The sequence below is a fragment of the Arachis duranensis genome, chromosome 9, assembly GCF_000817695.3.
Source record: "Arachis duranensis cultivar V14167 chromosome 9, aradu.V14167.gnm2.J7QH, whole genome shotgun sequence".
Lineage (NCBI taxonomy): Eukaryota > Viridiplantae > Streptophyta > Magnoliopsida > Fabales > Fabaceae > Arachis > Arachis duranensis.
The window spans coordinates 113,133,312-113,154,344 of NC_029780.3; the positions used below are offsets into that span (position 1 = coordinate 113,133,312).

General features: G+C 39.3%; 2 protein-coding genes across 2 annotated transcripts; both read right to left on the reverse strand.

Annotated features, from left to right (window-relative positions):
- Positions 1 to 11,060: 11,060 nt before the first annotated feature.
- Positions 11,061 to 14,281, reverse strand: LOC107467358 (alpha-xylosidase 1-like). Its single transcript, XM_016086429.3, has 3 exons — positions 13,926 to 14,281; positions 13,157 to 13,842; positions 11,061 to 13,067 (listed from the first exon to the last, which is right to left on the reverse strand). The coding sequence occupies exons 1-3, from the start codon at positions 14,192 to 14,194 to the stop codon at positions 11,191 to 11,193; spliced, it is 2,832 nt and encodes a 943-aa protein (XP_015941915.2). The 5' UTR covers positions 14,195 to 14,281; the 3' UTR covers positions 11,061 to 11,190.
- Positions 14,282 to 16,752: 2,471 nt separating this feature from the next.
- LOC107467219 (alpha-xylosidase 1-like) lies at positions 16,753 to 20,622 on the reverse strand. Its single transcript, XM_016086259.3, is given in 3 exon segments — positions 16,753 to 18,763; positions 19,644 to 20,317; positions 20,405 to 20,622. Coding segments are annotated over 3 exon segments (2,814 nt in total). The 3' UTR covers positions 16,753 to 16,841.
- Between the last annotated feature and the right edge of the window lie 411 nt (positions 20,623 to 21,033).

Genomic DNA, 21,033 nt, shown 5'->3' on the forward strand with positions numbered 1-21,033 from the left:
AAAAAAAGTTCTTTAATAAATTATTTTTAAAAATCTTATCACAAACACTTATATAATTATATAAAAATACTTTTTTGATTAAAAATATATTTCACTAATCATTATTTAAGAAAATTCAATTCAAATACTAAATGATTGACATTGACCCAACCATAATTGGTGTTCATGCGCCATTTAACCTTATCGCTTTAGGCCTAAAACGTGGCCTCTAATGATACGGGTTCATTTCTTTTGAGATGTGGCCCAAAAGCTTATTATCGAACAAAGAAAAACAAAACAAAGCTAAAGTTACAATTAAAAACTTATTTTACTTAAGCAGTTAAATTCAAGGTCAATTAAAAACTTCTCCTAGAGTTGAAAGCCCAGCTCAAGAAAATGGATTCTATTCATATCCTGTCCCAATGATAAGGCTCAGGACCCAACGAATGATCCAATCCAAAGGATTGAGCCTCACCCTATACCGATCTTCAATTTACGAAGTCGGTGCCTACCACGACTTGCTCTAAAGAAGTCGGGATCAAGGAATTAGCTGGCAGATAAACCCTCACTCAAGAGGATAATTGCTACTAAAATCTCTCTAACCACTTCCAGGAGCAATATCTCAATTTCCCTAAGATAAAAGGACGGTTATTCCCCTTAAAAGGCGGAACTACTCCAACGGTGGTTATGGGTTCACCACTATAAATACACTGACATCCCTCAGGTATCTCTAAGCCCAATACTCTCTCTCTAGACCTGCTTACACCCTTGCTGACTTAGGCATCAGAGTGTCTTTGCAGGTACCACCCCCCATTCTTTCACATACACAACTCGGAGGCGGCTCCCAGACGTAAAACCAAGTCGGAGACTACCTTCCTCTAGCACTTGGACCTCACAAACAAGCCCAACCACCGTCCGGTTCTAGGTAAGCCCCGGAACATTGGCGCTGTTGCCGGGGACCCGAGAGATCAACCAGTAATGGTGGACAACTCACCAGAAGATGGACATACAGCGTCTGATTCCGAGCAAGAAAATCCAGATACCGGAAATAATGACGCAGACCTGACCCTTCATCAAGGAACCAGCGACCAGCATAAAGAAGGCACCTCTGGGCTCAAAAATCCAAAGGCAAATTCCTCGGAAGGACGTGAGTCCGGAAAGGAAGGGCCACCCCATGCAACCGAGCTAATGAGGCTGGTCCACGGCCACCAAGGTCGTTTGGAGCAACTAGAACAGGAACTAGAACGACAACGAGAGGCAGAGCGAAACCTCAGGGAGGAAATAGAACGACGAAAAGAGTTGGAAGAAAAACTCACAAAGCTTGAATCCTCCCTTAAAGTTTGAGACTCCCGCGGCAACCGAGAAGAGTCGCCCTTGGGAGGAGAGGACCCATTCAGCGAGGACATAATGAGGGCGAAGGTTCCAAGAAACTTCAAAAGCCCTGAGATGAACCTCTATGACGGAACCACAGACCCAAAGCATCATTTAAGCAACTTCAAAAGTCGGATGTATCTGGTTGATGCTTTTGATGCAACATGTTGCAAGGCTTTTCCGACCACCCTGTCAAAAGCAGTGATGAAGTGGTTCGATAGCCTCCCTCCAAGGTCGGTTACCAGCTTTGAGGACCTCTCAAGAAAATTCCTGATGCGATTCTCCATCCAGAAGGATAAAGTAAGACACGCACCGAGCCTCCTGGGAGTTAAACAGGAGGTCGGGGAACCTCTGCGTGATTACATGGAAAGGTTCAATAAAGCGTGTTTGGAAATTTAAGATCTGCCCATAGAGGCAGTTATCATGAGATTAGTAAATGGACTTAGGGAAGGACCCTTCTCACAGTCCATATCAAAAAGGCATCCGACCTCTTTGAGTGATGTACAGGAGATAGCGGAAAAGTACATTAACATGGAGGAAAATGCCAGACTGAGAGAGTCGAGTTGGCGATCTGGGTACCCTCCTTCGATAAAAGAAAGGGAGAGGGAGCCCAAGAAGAAAGAAGACCTCGGTCTCGACAGACCCAGGAAATATCACTCTTATACTCCTTTAAAAGTTTCTATAGTGGATGTATACAGAGAAATTTGCAATACTGAAAGGCTGCCGCCTCCTAGGCCCATTAAAAATAAAAAAGGAGGGAGTCACAGCGATTACTGCGAGTACCATAAAATATATGGTCACTCAACAAACGACTGTTACAACCTCAAAAATGTGATAGAAAAGCTGGCCAGAGAAGGCCGACTTGATATATATCTCATGGAAAGGTCGGACAATCATGGGAAGAGAAAGCGAGATGACGCAGATAGAAGAGACCCACCACTGCAGACTCCGAAGAGACATATACATATGATCTCAGGTGGATTCGCGGGAGGGGGACTCACCAAGTCCTCTCGCAAGAGACACCTCAAGCGAGTCTACCAGGTCGGGAGCGAATCGCCCGACCTTTCTACCATCTCATTTACAAAGGAGGATGAGCAAGGAGTAATCCCTGAACACGACGATCCAATGGTGATAACCATGATCCTGGCCAATGCCCATCTCCACAGAACTCTAGTAGATCAAGAAAGCTCGGCGGACATCCTTTTCAAACCCGCGTTTGACAAGCTAGGGTTGGACGAGAGGGAGCTAAGAGCCTACCCCGACATCTTATACGGGCTAGGCGACACGCCAATAAAGCCACTGGGATTCTTATCCCTTCATACTACCTTTGGAAAGGGGGAAAAATCCAAAACTCTGAGTATAGACTTCATAGTCATTGACATGGGGTCAGCATATAATGCCCTAATTGGAAGAGCTACCCTAAATCGACTCGGAGCGGTGGTATCCACCCCCCATCTCTGCATGAAATTTCCGACAACAGCGGGGGTAGCAACGGTGCGGGGAGACCAGAAATTGGCAAGAAAGTACTACAATGAAAGCTTGAACCTGAGGGAAAAAAGCAAAGAGGTTCACACCATAGAGCTCGGCGGTGCAAGGGCCAAAGAAGAGTTGCAACCACAGCTAGGAGGAAAAATCGAGGAAATACAGGTCGGCAAAGAGGAAGGAAAAAATACCAACATAGGAGCCAACCTAGGGAAAACCTTGAAGCAAGGGTTGATTAAGCTCCTAAGAGACAATTCTGACCTCTTTGCCTGGAAAGCCTCCAACATGCCTGGGATAGATCCCGAGCTTATGTCCCACAAGCTCTCGGTGTATCCAGGATCCTGACCTGTACAACAGCGAAGGCGCAAGCTTGCCCAGAACGAGCCCTAGTGGTGGAGGAGCAAATACAGACACTCCTAGAAGCCGGCTTCATCAGAGAAGTTAAATATCCAACATGGCTAGCAAATGTAGTGCTAGTCAAGAAGCAAAACGGCCAATGGAGGATGTGTGTCGACTACACCGACTTAAATAAGGCGTGTCCCAAGGACCCTTATCCACTCCCAAGTATTGATACTCTAGTAGACTCTAGCTCGGGGTATCAATACTTGTCGTTCATGGATGCCTACTCGGGATATAACCAAATACCAATTCACCGGCCCGACGAGGAGAAGACGGCCTTCGTAACTCTCAATGGCACATACTGTTACATGGTCATGCCATTTGGACTGAAAAATGCGGGAGCCACTTATCAGAGAAATGCCATTTGGACTAAAAAATGCAGGGGCCACATACCAAAGAGCTGATGAACAAGGTGTTCGCCCCCCACCTCGGGAGCTTAATGGAAGTCTACGTAGACGACATGCTAGTGAAAACTAAGGAAGAAGCTGATCTCTTGACAGACCTCTCGTAAGTCTTCGACACCATAAGGTTGCACGGGATGAGGCTAAATCCCGCAAAGTGTACCTTCGCAGTGGAGGCCGGAAAATTCCTAGGGTTTATGCTGACGCAAAGAGGGATTGAAGCCAATCCTGATAAATGTCAAGCTATACTGGAAATGAAGAGCCCGACTTGCTTAAGGGAGGTTCAACAACTAAATGGTCGACTTGCAGCCCTCTCCAGGTTCTTGGCAGGATCAGCATTAAAATCCCTTCCACTGTTCTCTTTATTAAGAAAGGGAAGCCAGTTTGAGTGGACTCCAGAATGCGAGAGAGCATTCCAGGAGTTCAAAATGTTCTTGAGCCAACCTCCAATCCTGACCCAACCTCTAGTTGGGGAAGATCTCGTCCTATATCTGTCCGTAGTAGACAAAGTTGTCGCATCAGCCCTGATAAGGGAGGACGAGGTCGGACAACATCCAGTGTACTTCATCAGCAAAGTTCTACAAGGCCCCAAACTAAGGTACCACAAATTAGAGAAATTTTCTTATTCCTTAGTAATAGCCTCATGGAGGCTACGACCTTACTTTCAAGCTCATACGATAAGAGTCCGAACGAACCAACCCATGAAGCAAATCCTCCAAAAGACGGATATTGCAGGGAGAATGGTTCAATGGGCAATAGAGCTCTCCGAGTTTGACTTAAAGTATGAAACTCGGACAGCGATCAAAGCCCAATGCCTCACCGACTTCATAGCAGAATACGCGGGAGATCAAGAGAAGCCAACTGCATGGAAACTTTACGTAGATGGATCCTCAAACAAGACAGGAAGTGGTGCAGGCATAATACTGGCCGACGAAAGGGGAACCCAAATAGAGGTATCCCTCAAATTTGAATTCCCAGCTTCAAATAATCAGGCAGAATATGAAGCCCTGATTGCAGGATTGAAGCTGGTAGAAGAAGTCGGTGCAACAAAAGTGATGATATACAGTGACTCTCAAGTGGTGACCTCCCAGATAAATGGAGAGTATCAGGCTAAAGACCCGAACATGAAAAGATACTTGGAAAGAACACTAGAGCACCTCGGGCACTTTGCGGAAACCGAGGTTAAGCACATAACCCGGAATCTCAATAGCAGAGCAGACGCCCTATCCAAGTTAGCAAGTACCAAGCCAGGAGGGAATAATAGAAGCTTGATCTAGGAAACTCTCCAAGAACCCTCTGTGGTAAAAGTAGAGGACAAACGAGATGTCCTAGAGGTAACTGGGCTAAACCTCGGATGGATGAATCCCTTGGTCAAATACCTAAAATTCGACATCCTCCCCAAAGAGGAAAAAGAGATTAAGAAAATCCGGAGGGAAGCACAACATTACACTCTGGTGAAAAATATCCTTTATAAAAGAGGAATATCAACACCATTGTTGAAGTGCGTACCGACCTCAAGGACCACTGAAGTACTAGAGGAGGTTCATAATGGGATCTGTGGAAACCATCTTGGAGCCAGGTAGCTAGCCAGAAAAGTAATCCAAGCTGGATTCTACTAGCCGACCTTGCACGCAAATTTCCACGTGGCTCCCCCCGAGGAGCTAATCAGTATAACTTCTCCATGGCCCTTTGCAAAATGGGGGATGGATCTGTTAGGTCCTTTTTCCCAGGCCCCAGGACAAGTCAAATACTTGATTGTGGGAATAGACTACTTCACAAAGTGGATAGAAGCAGAAACATTAGCCACCATCACAGCCCAGAGAAGTCGGAGGTTCCTCTACAAAAATATCATCACAAGGTATGGGATACCATATTCCATTACCACAGATAATGGAACCCAGTTCACTGACTCTACCTTCAGAAGCTTGGTGGCCAGTATGAATATCAAACATCAGTTCACCTCGGTGGAACATCCACAAGCAAATGAACAAGCCGAGGCAGCCAACAAAGTCATACTGGCAGGACTAAAGAAAAGACTACAAGATGCAAAAGGAGCCTGGGTTGAGGAGCTCCCACAAGTGTTATGGGCTTACCAGACGACGCCACAATATGCCACTGGAGAAACGCCCTTCTAACTCGTCTACGGCGTAGAAGCCATGATACCAGTAGAAATCAGCGAACAAAGTCAAAGGGTGATTCTCCACGATGAGATCGAAAACATACAGAGGCACAAAGAGGAGCTTGAACTGCTCCCTGAAGTCCGAGAACAAGCCCAGATAAGAGAAGCAGCGTTGAAACAAAGGATGACTACCAGGTACAACAAAAAAGTCATTCGAAGAAGCTTCACCCCAAACGACTTGGTCTTGATAAAAAACGACATTGGAGTCAACAAATCGGGGAAGGAAAACTCGCTACTAATTGGAAGGGACCATACAAAATTAGTGAGGTCTTAGGAAAAGGTTATTATAAGGTGACCGACCTAAACGGCACCGAGTTACCAAGGTCGTGGCATGCTTGTAACTTGAAAAGGTACTATAGTTAAAAGTGAACTCTACTCCCTGATGTACTCTTTTCCCAACTTCACGATTTTTTCCCAAAAATCAAAGGGTTTTTTCTGAAGAAGGGTTTTTAACGAGGCATCACAGTAGAGGCTAAGGGAAAATAGACTATCAAAAGCCCTTAGTAGCAGTAAAGTACCTTCCCAAATAAATAAAGATCTTTTACAATATCTCTTATAAATTCCTTCTCATTTTTTTCTCTTTCTTTCTACGAAACGCGCCGACTTAAGCTCGACAAAGCGTGAAAATCCCATGAACCGACCTAGATGATTGTCAGGATAAAACGACGAGGTACAAGTCGGTGTAAAGAGGTTATAAAGGTTGATCGCGAAGAACTCGGAAACATTCCGACTCATAAGTCGGAATGAAGAACCGAGCAGCAAAGAAAACGCATCACAAAAGTAACCTAGGTCATAGGAACTCAATAAATTCTGAAATTGAGTATAAGGAATACCAAAAAGAGATCGAAAAACCTATCAAAAATGTCAAAGCTAAAGACTGTCTTAAGTCCTTAGAGAAAAAGAAAAAAGGACAGACGGCCCCAAAAAAGGCTTTCAAAAAGATCAAAAGGGTTTCTCAAAAAGCTAAAAAGCATGCACGCAAAAGGTAACTTGACCCTTATTCAAAAAAGGGTATTCTTTCGTTAACTTAAAACCCTTATTCAAAAAGGGTATTTATAAATATTTTGTTTACGGCCTTAAAAGGCCAAGAGAAATGTCAGGGAACAACCACCACAACATGAAAAAGAGTTTAAAAAAGGGGAGACCCACAGGCCGGGCCCCCATATAGCCAATAAATTTTTTTTAGAGAACATCACCACCAGAGCCGAAGGGAGTAGTCGGATCACCATCAGAGTCGGGAAGAGCAGACGGAGCGCCATCAGGTCCAGGGAGAGAAGTATCCATAGGAGACGGAGAGGAGGTTCTGTGAGACCTTGAGGAACTCGGAGCATCCTTTGGACGAGGAGGGGACTCAATGATTCTCTGCCTCCGAGTCTTCAAATCTGACTCAGAGACAACCTCGGGAGCAGGAGGAGAAACTATGGCACCATCAATGATGACCTTGTCAGGATCTAAAGGAGAGAGATCCAGGTTGGGAGCAAGGACCTCGACCTGCTCCTTAAAAATCCTCCAGGCCTCCTCGGCTCCTTCAGCAATAGAGTCCTCCAACTCGGCGTAAGCATTCCGAGAATTCAACAAGTCCTTCCTCACCTCCACGAGGTCCTTGAACAAGCTCGAATAACTCTCCTGCGCCTTCTTCCTCAAGCCCTCCTCCATATTGCATTGGGCTTGTAACTTGCTCTCCTTCTCCCGAAGACCATTCCTCTCCTCCTTCAACTTAGCGACCTCCTCCTTCAACTCCTTGTCATTTTTCTGATATATGAGAAGCCTTTCCTCCAACTCTTCAACCCTCGAGGTTGAACCTAGAGAGCTAAGAGGAGTCTTCTAAAAAATATCAAGAAACTTGGTGCACACCGCCGCCGCCCTGACACTCTCCTGAGCCAGAATAGTGAGGTGGTTCCGGATAGAAACATCATCCATACCTATACGGGTATGAGGATAGATGTATTTTCGGATAAACACAGGAGCATCCACCTTAGCCTCACCTTCAAAAGAAGAGCTAGACTCTAAAGTCTTACGCTTCTTCTTCTCTGGCTCAGGAGAAGGTCGGGGGGGAGGGGGCGGCTGAGAAGAAGCCGAGGAGGAAATAACGATAGGTCGAGAAGGGGTCCCCAAATTTTGAGAAGAAGGAGGAGGAAGAAGAGAGGAGCTAGTTACCCTGGCACCGCCGGTCCTGGCGCGAGATCTCGCCTTGGCCTCTGGACTCTCTGGTAAGACTCACTAGAATTCTTCTTCGCCATCTCTGTAAGAAAACAATTAGTAGCCAAAAAGTCATCAAAACAAGTCGGTAAAAACAAGTCGGAAATAAAGTAGATCAATAAAAAAGCTACCTAGTTGTGTCTGGACAAAGGTCGGCGACCCTTGGAGAAATTTTTTGGTATCCAAATATGGGGCCCTCCCCCACACTTCTCGGAGGAACCCCACAACGGCCGCCTCCACCTCATCCAGGTCGTCCAAACCATATTTCTCACAGGGGGAGGCCTCTAACCAGTACAGAGGAAAGCGAGGAGAAGAATTCTCATCCAAGAAAAAGGGGTAGTGACCCTTTACGGCTTGAACTTTGAAAAAGTAATTTTTAAAGTCATGGAAGGATTCATCAAAAAGGGTGAAGACCCTCCGACCTTATATAGCTCGGAAGGACACCCACTGCTGCTTGTTATTTTGCCCACTGAAGGGCTTGGTCATGTGGAAAAAAAAAAGAAAATCCTCAAAGAAGTCGGAAAGTCTAAGACATGGCTGACAAACTGATAAATTTTCAGAAAATCCCAGGAATTGGGATGAAGCTGGATAGGTGCAACACGACAGTGACGTAAAACAGCAATCTCAAAATTAGAGAAAGGAAGAAAAATGCCCAGGCGGGTGATCATGCTCTCATACATATAAAAGAAATGAGGGACTGCCTCCGAAGCCCTACCGAAGCAAACCCGGTCTTCTGGACCCGGGACAAGCAGTTCATACTTTGGCTCATCCTCATCAGAGGTGCAGAGCCGGTGACGAATGCGAATATCAGTAATAAAATCAGTGTCAACCCAAGGTTCCTCCCCTAAGACTGTGACATCGACCCATTGAGCAAGAATTTCTATGGAAGACATTTCTTTTCCTAAAAAGGGTTAGTGAAACCTACAAAGGAAAAAGAAAAGAAAATAAAAAACATAGTCTCTAAAGGGGGTACGGAATCAAACAGAAGCCTACAAATCAACTTCTCTCTCTCTAAAAAATAAAAGCATGCAAACAGAAAGCACGTTGTAAAAAGAGAAGAGAAGAAAAGACTAACCTTTATCTGGAAATAAGGTAGAAGAAGATGAAAGCCTTCAAACAAGGAATGCCCCACGAACGGATGAGAAGAAGAAAATTCAAAAATCGCAGAAACAAAACAACGAAAGAGAGGGAAAATATTTATAAATACGTTAGGGGCATAATTGTAAAAACAAAAGCGGTCATTAATGAGTGCACCGTTACCAAGGTAATCAATCCCTACGCGAACCTCTAACAGACGCGACGTTTGATTAGACGTAACTGTGAAAATCAAAAGTCACGAAAGTCACGTCGGCTCCCAATGATCACGTCGGTTCCCTCCTAGGTCGGCTACGACCCCGAGTAGAATACTCGAACCCAAATCTTAAAAGAAATTGGACTCGAGTAGGGGCACTGTTCATACCCTGACCCAATGATAAGGCCCAGGACCCAACGAAAGGCACAATCCAAAGGATTGAGCCTTACCTTACACCGACCTTCAATCTACGAAGTCGGTGCCTACCACGACTTGCTCTAAAGAAGTCGGGAGCGAGGGATTAGCTGGCAGATAAACATTCACTCAAGAGGATAACTGCCCCTAAAATCTCTCTAACCACTTCCAGGAGCAATATCTCAACTTCCCTAAGATAAAGGGACGGTTATTCCCCTCAAAAGGCGGAACTACTCCAACGGTGGTTATGGGTTCACCACTATAAATACACTGACATCCCTCAAGTATCTCTAAGCCCAATACTCTCTAGACCTGTTTACACCCTTACTGACTCAGGCATCGGAGTGTCTTTGCAGGTACCACCCCCATTCTTTCACATACACAACTCGGAGGCGGCTCCCAGACGTAAACTAAGTCGGAGACCACTTTCCTCTAGCACTTGGGCCTCACAAACAAGCCCAATCACCGTCCAATTCTAGGTAAGCTCCGGAACAGATTCTTTCTATTTTTTTTAATAATTAAAAGAATAAAATCTCTCGGTATTAATTTTATAAGTGAAACATTAAATAAATATAAAAAAATAATAAAAAATTAAAAATCACATTTTATATTTTTAATTTTTTTTAACAATCGAAAGGATCACCTCCTAAGCAAAATCCTAGTGCTCTGTTACAGTTCCACTTCCCCTTTAGGGAACTTGATGTCTCTCAACTAGAGCTGCCGACGTAAAATTTAAATAAAACCAAAACAGTTAAGACAATTTTTTAATGATAATTAATTACTCGTATGAAAATGTTTTAATGTCAGAATAACTATTAAAAAATTATTAAATAATTTAATATATTTAACTAAATTATTTAATAAAATACATATATAAATTTTAATTATTATTTTTATATATAGATATTTTTATATGAGTAATTATTAAGGCGTGAATATGAAATGGTCCTCCTAAAGAGCAATGGGTCCAAAAATCACCATGTACAAAGGCGTGCTTTAATCATACCGTCATGTGTAAATATTTACACGTTTATTTTATTTTAAAATGGAAAGGTAGCGGACGCAATAATTATGATTTGCCCCGGTGACCTTTGTACTATGTAAACATTACAAAATTTCTTCTACCTTTGTTGGCTAAGATCATTAGTTTACTACTATATTACTCTGTTAGTGTTGCAAGTGTGAAAAGTGTTAAAATTAGTTCCACATTTAAAAAAGTATAGAAGTGTGATGAGTTTATAAAATAAGAAATCCATTAACTTAATATTTTAAGATTTTGAGTTGAATGTGGTGTCTTCTTATTTTATATTATCTCATTTGATTCCTCTCTAAAATCTTTTCAAGAACTTCCCACAGTTAAATCTATTAATGAAATAGATATTTTTTAATTTCTAAATTGTCATAAATTATCCATTTTAAATTGACGCGTTAATGATGCAGAGTGTTCAGTGATCAATAGTGGCACCTTGAAAAATTCTTATGCGATCTTGAAGTCAAAGATATGCACCCATGAAAAGTTTGATGAGGGTACCCTCAAAAGTAGATTCATACTCATTGATCCACGTTCTTAAAGCTTTCGTTTTATTACACGAATATCAGATAATCTCGACAGACATAAAAAGCACAAAGAAACATAAATTAAAGCATTCTAATGTCTCAAAATAACATACATCGATTTATTCAATATCAACACATCAATATGTCATCTTCCAAGACAAAGAAAAGTTTTTACCGAGAGGGATATTCAAGCTCTCAAACTCTACCATCTCTATATTATTTCTTCCATCTCCCTCATCATGCAAGTACTTATGTTCTGTTGTGTAAACTTTCACATTTGAGACATATGTCGATGGTTCTCCATCTATCATAATTGTGTGTAATTCTCCACCTCCATTTAATCCCAAGACGCTAATCTTGTCAATAATCCAACCTTTTTCTAAAGCAAACTCGCCTTCTACAACTTGTGACCAAACCTTCACAGTTTCCTCTCTCACAGTTGCATGAAAATCAATGTAGGTTGCAATTGGATAACCACTTCCAAGCTTCATCTCTTGCAGCTCATCATCATCAAGGAAGAGGTTCCCTGTGGCTTCTCCATCATTTGCTCCTGCTGGGAATGTCACAATAAGGTTGAAGGGTGTGGTTCTAGCTTCCTTAGTTACCATTCCACCCTGTTGCATTGGAAGAATAACATTCTGATACAAATGCACATTCACCACATTCAAAGGTGCATCAAGTGTAACATAAGTCCCCTCTTTTGACACAATGGTATATGTCAAATCAAATAAACTATACCATGTTCCAGGTGGAAACAGTGCATTCACTTGTGCTTTGCCTTGTTCAAGAACAGGAGAAATCATCAAACTTTTCCCAAGCAAAAACTGTGTGCTGAGGCTATAACATTCAACATAGGATGGAAAAGAGAAGAAAAGTGGCCTTGCAATTGGGGCACCACTAACATGAGCCTCATAGTTGAGGGTGTACAGATAGGGAAGAAGCTTATACCTCATACCCAAAGCATTTCTAGCAGACTCAGCAACTGAATCCCATAAATAAAGCTCCTGTCTTGGGGAATTAAAGTCTGCATGATCCCTTGAGAAGGGATAGAATGCACCAAGTTGAATCCATCGGTTACAAAGCTCTTCATGATCAGTGAAAGTTATAAAGAAACCACATATATCAGCACCAACCATTGGAATCCCATATATTCCAAAATTAAGCATTGTGATTATTGAGTATCTCAAATCCTCCCATCTGGATGAAATGTCACCTGTCCAATGTGCAACATACTTGCCTGAACCAACATATGTGGAGCGTGACAAGATAAAAGGTCGTTTTTTCTGAATGTCTAGAAGGGCTTTGTGAGTTGCAATGGATTCAGATAAACCATAGAGGCTGTGAGCATCATACTCTAGAACTCCATTATAATGAACCGCACTAGTGGCTATAGTTTTGGAGCCTAAAGGAGCATGTACTCCTGAAGCATTGATTTTGTAGGGAGGGTTGTCCCATTTTGTGTTTGTTATGTCTCTACAATCAAAGCAGCATATCCAAGGTTGTGTTTCATTTGGACAAATCCTTCCCTCATGGATTCTGCACTTTCCAGTGCAGAAATTTGAAGCTTCATTCATGTCAATCCAGAGGCCATCAACAGGGACAAGTTCATGGAAGCGACGAATCTCGTCACCCCACCATGAAACTGTCTTTGGATTTAGAAAATCAGGGAAATATACTGCACCGGGCCAAACTTGACCTGTGAAGGGTTCCCCATCATGCTTGATGAAAACATCATTAGCCATTCCCCTTTGGTATACCTCATAGCTTTCGTTCACAGCAATTCCTGGATCAATGATCACAACATATTTCATGCCAATGTTGTGAATTTTGTCCAAGAACTTTAGAAGCTTGGAACGAGGGTAGTTGACTGGGTGGAGTGTGAAGTCCTTTGCCCCATCCATGTGATCATCATCATTCCAAATAACATCAAGTGGGATTTTAGCCTTCTGGTAATTCTCAACAACTTCTTCTATAACTGACACGTTTTGATATCCAAATTTGCATTGATGAAATCCTGTTAAATGTATACATAAAAGAAAATCATTGTTATAAATGAAATTTGTTACTAGAAATGATAATCAAAATGAAAAAAGAAAGTCATACCGAAAGCCCAATAAGGCATTGGAGCTGGTCTTCCAATCAAAGAAGTGTATTGATCAACAACATTGAGAGGAGAAGGTCCTGCAAAGAAGTAAAAATCTAAAACTCCTCCAATAACCTTGTATGTTAGAGATGTGCCTGTGTAAAACACATCCATTCCATTGCTATTCAGCAACAGAACACCATGTGCATATGCCTTGCCACCCTCATTTCTAAGATCCATGTACACTGGGTGTGACCCGTATAAATCAGCATTCACATTGAAGGCTGATATGTCAGTTGTGAACAAAGTGTAAGGATCATTCGGATTTAGTTTGATTCCATGTGGCTGTGTGTGCTCTCCCAAACCATACAAAGAAGCATCTTTGGATAATTTGGTTGAAATTTCCAAGTATTGGTCCTTGAAAACCAATGGACCAAATGGGTGAGAGTCATCATAGGTTGAGTTGAAAAGGGTGTCTCCATTTGACTTCCTAGTCACGGCAAAGCTGAAAGGGTCCGGAGTATAAGTAAGAACAAGCTCAGAGCCAGAGTACTCTGAAACCCAAGTTGAGTTCTTCTTCTTTAAGAATTCAATACTTTGTTTTATAGGAGGTGGTTGCTCCCTCGGCAAAAGATCATAAGGAACCTCCCACCTTTTGTTCTTTGCATCAGTGATGTGTACCCTCAAACGGTTCTCTGTCTCGTGTCTGCATAATTGAAAATAAACTTTGAGAAAAAAAACTAAAAAATGTGACTAGTTAAATGCACATTTATGTTGAGTAGTGCTTACTTGGCATAAAACCTTAGAAGGGGAATATCAGCACCATAGATATTGTTGGTTTGCTTAACTTGGAGAAGTGCATGAATGGCTGCATCAGGTGCAATTTGAATAGATATGAGACGGTAGCCTTGGCCAATGAAAGAAGAAGTGCTGGCTTGTTGAGCAAAGTGTAGAATACAAGAGAAGAATATAAGGGTAGCCAAAGGGATACAAGGAGAAAACATAGCTAATAACTGAGGAGTGTTGTCATGCATTGCGTGATATTTATAACATAACATTATTAAATTGTATTTGTCTTTAATTTATATTGATAATGTATTGAAAGTGAATGAATAAAAGTGGATAGAGATTATTACACAGTTCCATTAGACTGTAATGAAGTTTCAAAAGTCAGATACCCGTCATATTCTTGGTCCATGTGAGTCATTCCTATTCATATACGGCAATGTGATGCTATCAATACAAATAGAAGCAAGATGCTTCTTGAGTTTTTGGTAGACTAATGAATACTAAGGCCTAAGGTGGATGGATGCATGTCTTAAGACTGTTTATTTTTGGTTGTTGGATTTATTTACATTAATTATGATGAATAATTGTACATATATTAATATTATTAGGGAAATTTTAATTAATGAGGGTTTGGAAATTACTAAGTACTTTTTATTCTTTTTTCTAAATTCCCTTTGAATCCAAATTTCCTCTCTGTTACTGAAGGAATGAGATGCCTACATATTTGTCTGGAATGGTAATTGTGAATTCTTTATTTGAAGATATCTGGGACACAATTAATTTGTTCTTCAGATTAAGAAAGTGAGTGGACGATGATTAAAAAACTCATAGCAATTAGCATCCAAAGCTTCACTTTGTCTTATTATGATTTGTCCCCGTGAACTATGTACTATATTATATATAACTATATGTAGACTTTGTTACAAAACAGCAATATTGTTTTTCACACCAATAGGCGTTTATTTATTCTCAGTTATAGATTCTATATATTTATCTATGTTTATTCACTTTCTTTACAATTAAATTTAAAAGGTATTTAGGTGGACAAGTGTGCAAAAGATGAAAAGAACATCTCTTCTAATTACGAAATTTATTTTACTTGTATCGACACATTATTATTTTACCGTTTCTACATGTAGAAAATAACTTATTATTAGGAGTAATGAATAAAGTAGTAAGTTATGAGTTCTAAATTATTTTTTTAAGAGTAATTCTCCACATATAAGTGATTTTTAATATAAGTCATATAAATTATTTATATTCACGCTATTTTACATTTTTTTTTTGTTTTTTCTTTTTTTTCTTCTTTTTTCATGCTTCCTCCTCTTCTTCCTCTTCCTCTTCCTCTTCTTCTTCTTCTTCCGTATCTGTTTTTTTTCTTTTTCGTAATTTTTTTCTAGTGTTATCATCGTCATCAACACTGCCTCTTTCTCCCTTTTTTTTTATTGAAATTTCTTCTCCCCTTTTCGTTTTCTTTTTCTCTTTCATCAAAATCACCAGAAAAAACGAAGAAACATTATTCAAGATATTATTTTACTGTTCTTCTAAATTTTTTTCTAGATTGTCTCTGTTATGTGCCTCATCCTTAACCAGCAAAACATTAAAAGATTTCAAGAAGAAATATACTGTCTCCCCCTATATTGGGTGTATTTCTTAAATCCTTTGGGTGTATTTCTATAATCCTTTGGGTGTATTTCTGTAATTATTTGGTTTATTTCTGTAATTATTTGGGTGTATTTCTGTAATCCTTTGGATGTATTTTTGTAATCGTTTGGGTGTATTTTTGTAATCGTTTGGGTGTATTTCTGAAATTCCATCATCTTCAAAACAATTGCTTGATTTCAGAAACCATGAAAATAAAAAAAACAGAAGGAGATCGAAAGCAAAGAGAGAACGCTTTTCCATACAAATCATTGAAGTTATTTATATTCACGCCGTTTTCACGTTTTGTTGTGTGCCTTTTTTTCTTCTTCTTTTTTCTCAGTGCTTCCTCTTTCTCTTCTTCTTTCTCTGTGTCTCTTCTTCTTCTTTTTCGTAAAAAAAAGGAAACGAAGATAAAACACGCGAAGATGATTCAGTAACACGCGTGTTAGGCCCAACTTGTAAGACTTGTAAACAAAAATAACTTGCATGTGTAGCACTCTTTTTTTTTAATATTAAGTTCATTTAAAAATTTTAAATAAAAATATGATTAACCTGATTGCTATGTTATCTTTTTAATCTCAATTATTTATATAAAATATGATAAAATAGAGAACTATAACTTGTATGATTAATAAAGAGTATAATTTTTTTTACTAAAGATAGAAAAACTCAAATGCGCACTTTTTTAAATGAGTATAAAAAAATTATGTCATTTGAATTATAATTCATTGGTAATTAATAAAGAGTATAATACTCTTTACTATTTAAGTACGGACCAAGTTTACTTTGACACATATTTTACAAGAAAAACACATAGAATCTTTTTTTTTCAAATGAATGCACCTTATTAATATACAAATAACCAAAGTTTCAAGGCTTACTCATTCACGTAACAACACAAATAAAGTATCCTCAAAAGTCAAAAATAAGTTCATAATTCAAAAGTAACTGTTTTGAAAAAAAAACTTAAAATATAAAAATTTTATATTATATTAAACATTAATGTTATCACTTTTTATAAGTTAAAAATAAAAAAAATATTTATAAATTTATCCAAACTCACCCAAAAAACACCTTAAGCTTTCATTTAAAAAAAAAATATTGATGTCTATAAAAATTGTGCCTTCTACAAATAAAAAAAGGTGGGATCACCTATTTATGTTTAAAGTTCATAAGCAAAATTTAGGCAACATAAAAGATACCTTTGTTTTATTACATGAATATTAGATAAGGCATTCGACCATAATAGTATCTCAAAATTAATCCCACAAATCACCCCATCTTCCAAGTCAAAGAAAAGTTTTTACCAACAGGGATATTCAAGCCCTTCAACTCTACCATTATCTCTCTCTTATTTTTCCCATCTCGCTGATCATACAAGTACCTTTGTTCTGTTGTGTAAACTTTCACATTTGAGACACTTGTCAATGGTTCTTCATCTATCATAACTGTGTGTAATAATGCTCCACCTCCATTTAATCCCAAGACGCTAATCTTGTCAATGATCCAACCTTTATCTAAAGCATACTTGCCTCCTTGAACTTGTGACCAAACTTTCACAGTTTTTTCTCTAACAGATGCATGGAAATCAATGTAAGTTGAATAACCATTTGCAATCTTCATCTCTGGCAACTCATCATCATCAAGGAAGAGGTTCCCTTGAGCTTCTCCATCATTTGCTCCTGCTGGGAATGTCACAATAAGGCTGAAGGGTGTCATTCTAGCATCCTTAGAAACCATTCCACCCTGTTGCATTGGAATAATGGCATTCTGATACAAATGCACATTCACCACATTCAAAGGTGCATCAAGTGTAACATAAGTCCCCTCTTTTGACACAATGGTATATGTCAAATCAAACAAACTATACCATGTGCCAGGTGGAAACAATGCTCTGACTTGTGTATTTCCTTGCTCAAGCACTGGAGAAATCATGACACTGCTCCCAAGCAAGAACTGTGTGCTGAGGCCGTAACACTCAGTGTATGATGGAAATGAGAAGAAAAGAGGCCTTGCAATTGGGGCACCACTAACATGAGCCTCATAGTTGAGGGTGTACAGATAGGGAAGAAGCTTATACCTCATACCTAAAGCATTTCTAGCAGACTTAGCTACTGAATTCCAAAGATAAAGCTCTTGTCTTGGGGAAATGTAGCTTGAATGATCCCTTGAGAAAGGGTAGAAAGCACCAACTTGAATCCACCTATTGCAAAGCTCTTCAGTGTTTACCAACAATGTTAGATTTTTGGTACCATCTATTTCTAAGCTCTTGGGATAGAAACCACATATATCAGAACCAACCATTGGGATCCCAAAGATTCCAAAGTTGAGAATAGAGGATATGGTGTACCTTAAATCCTCCCATGTGCCCTTATTATCACCTGTCCAATGTGCAGCATATTTGCCAGAACCTACAAATGTAGAGCGAGACAAAATAAAGGGTCGTTTTCCTTGAAGCCCTTGAAGGGCTTTGTGAGTTGCAATGGCTTATGAGAAACCATAGAGACTGTGAGCATCATACTCCTTAACTCCATTATAGTGAACAGCACTTGTGGCCACAGTTTTCAAGCCTATTGGAGCTTCAACTCTTCTAGCATTGATCTTGTAAGGAGGATCATCCCAACGTGTGGCAGTGACGTTTGTGCAATCTAAGCAACATGTTGGGTTTGGTCGACCTCCAACTATTGGAATGGGACAAACCCTTCCCACTGAAACTTTGCACTTGCCAGTGCAAAAGTTGGAAACTTCATTCATGTCAATCCAAAGGCCATCAACGGGTACAAGTTCATGGAACCGACGAATCTCATCACCCCACCATGAAACTGTTTTTGGATTCAAGAAATCTGGGAAGTACACTGCTCCTGGCCACACTTGACCCATGTAGGGTTGACCTTCATACTTGATGAAAACATCATTGGCCATTCCTCTTTGGTATACGCCATAACTTGTGTTAACAACAATTCCGGGATCAACGATCACAACGTATTTCATGCCAATGCTGTGTATCTTGTCCAAGAACTCTAGAAGCTTCGGACGCGGGAAGTTCACTGGATTCAGCGTGAAGTCCTTGTGGCCATCCATGTGATCATCGTCCGTCCATATCACATCAAGCGGGATCTTTGCGTTCTGGTAATTCTCCACAACATATTCTAGAACTGATACGTTGTGATATCCCCATCTGCATTGGTGGAATCCTGTTCTTGCCCAATAACAAAAAAAAAAAATCAAACCTACCAAGATCTTACAATTATATAAGCAACAACTTATGTAAATTAAACATGTCTTCTTTTTTTAATAACTGCCATATGCATGCGTTGTTAAAATTTTTTTATTGTTTGTACTTAGTTGGCCTTACATTACATGAGATAGATACTTTCCTTTTTCTGATGAAATATGAGATATTACATTTCATACTTGACTTTATTGAAAAATGGAAAAAATATGTATGAAGTTTCACCATTCATTCATATGACGACATGTGTTGCTGTGTAGGGTGAAAGATCTTCAAAGGCGTAATTAAGTAGACATGAAATTTTGATAAGTAAACATATTAGCTGCTGCTTAGAATATATATATATATATATATATTGATTGATTTGATAGCTGATTTTTTTTTATGTAGAAGTAATATTTTTGTGTAACATATAAGATTGGTCTTATATAAGAATAATAGTTTTAAAAAATAATATAATAAAAAAATAAAAATTTATATGCAGTTATTTTTATTCAAAATTAATAATTAAAAATTATTAAATAATTTGATAAATTTGATTAAATTATTTTTAAAAAAATATAAGGAGACAATGAGTTTAATGAACAATATACTTATGTATATAATAATTTCTCTTTTTCATTTGTAATTTTTGTAAGGTTGTAGTGTACTTTTACTTTATTAAATAAATTTTAAAGTCTATCATTTATATTGTTTACAAAAATTATTATATACTTAATAAAATCGATTATCTTTTAACAGTTTTTTTACTGTCACTTCATATGAAAATAATTGTACGTAAATTTTTATTAATAAAAAATAATATAATAAGACAATAGAATGAAAAGAAAAGAAAAGCATACCAAAGGACCAATAAGGCATTGGAGCGGGTCTGCCAATTAAGGAAGTGTACTGGTCAACAACATTAAGAGGTGAAGGTCCTGCAAAGAAGTAGAAATCTAAAACACCTCCAATGAGCTTGTATGTCAGAGATGTTCCTCTGTACAACACATCCATTCCATTACTATTCAGCAACACAACACCATGTGCATATGCCTTCCCTCCTTTGTTTCTAAGATCCATGTACACAGGGTGCGCCCCGTATAAGTCAGCATTCACGTTAACAGCTGATATATCACTGGTGTACAATGTGTAAGGATCATTTGGATATAGTTTGATCCCATGTGCCTGTGAATTCTCTCCCAAACCATACAAAGAAGCATCTTTGGGCAGCTTCGTAGAGATCTCCAAGTACTGGTCCTTGAACACCAATGGACCAAATGGGTCAGTTTCATCAGAACTCGAGTTGAAAAGGGTGTCTCCATTTGACTTTCTTTTCACCGCAAAGCTGAATGGATCACAAGTGTAAGTAAGAACAAGCTCAGAGCCAGAGTACTCTGCCACTGATCTTATTGGCTTCTTCTTATTGCTAACAATCTGGACCGGTTTCTCCCTCGGCAAAAGATCATAGGGAACCTCCCACCTTTGTTTCTTTGCATCTGTGATGTGTACCCTTAAACGGTTCTCACTCTCGTGCCTGCAAAACATGAAGAAAAATGTGAACGTTTGCAGGGCAAGTAACTAAGTACTAGGTACTAAGCATGCAATGGGGTTATGTAGTTACTTGATGAAGAGACGTAGAAGAGGAATGTCAGGTCCATAGATGTAGTTGTTGTGCTTAACTTGGAGGAGTCCAAGAAGTGCACCATTAACTTCTTCAAGAGATAGGAGGGTGTAACCCAGGCCAATTTTGGTAGGTTTAGGATAAGAAGAGTAAGCTTGTTCAACAAAACAGAGGAGGCAAGTAATAAGAACAAGGGAAAAGAGATAGACAGAAACCATAGCTTTTTTCTGACTTGTGATCATAGTTAGATACCAATATAAATAAGAAGGATAAACCCTAAACCATAGCTCCTTTATTTTTTACTTCTTAGCTCATGTCTGTTTAAGAATATAATAATTATTATACTAAGAAGATCTATAGGAAAAGATATGCACCAATAAGTAAAATGAATAATCAAACCATACACAAAACAAACGTACATTTTTATATCTGAAATTTATACATGGATAATGGCCCCGTCAACTTAAATTAATATGCCATGGCCCATGATTATTATTATTATTATTATTATTATTATTATTATTATTATTATTATTATTATTATTATTATTATTATTATTGCACAGAATCTGGCTGTTTGTATTGCTTGCTCCGAGGGGCATTGGGATTTTTTATTAATACTATCATAT

Coding starts and splice junctions, on each gene's coding strand:
- LOC107467358 (XM_016086429.3), bottom strand. CDS start 14,194: ATGTTATGTTATAAATATCACGCAATGCATGACAACACTCCTCAGTTA. Junction 13,843..13,925: donor CTTCTAAGGTTTTATGCCAA/GTAAGCACTACT, acceptor TCAATTATGCAG/ACACGAGACAGAGAACCGTT. Junction 13,068..13,156: donor AATGCCTTATTGGGCTTTCG/GTATGACTTTCT, acceptor TACATTTAACAG/GATTTCATCAATGCAAATTT.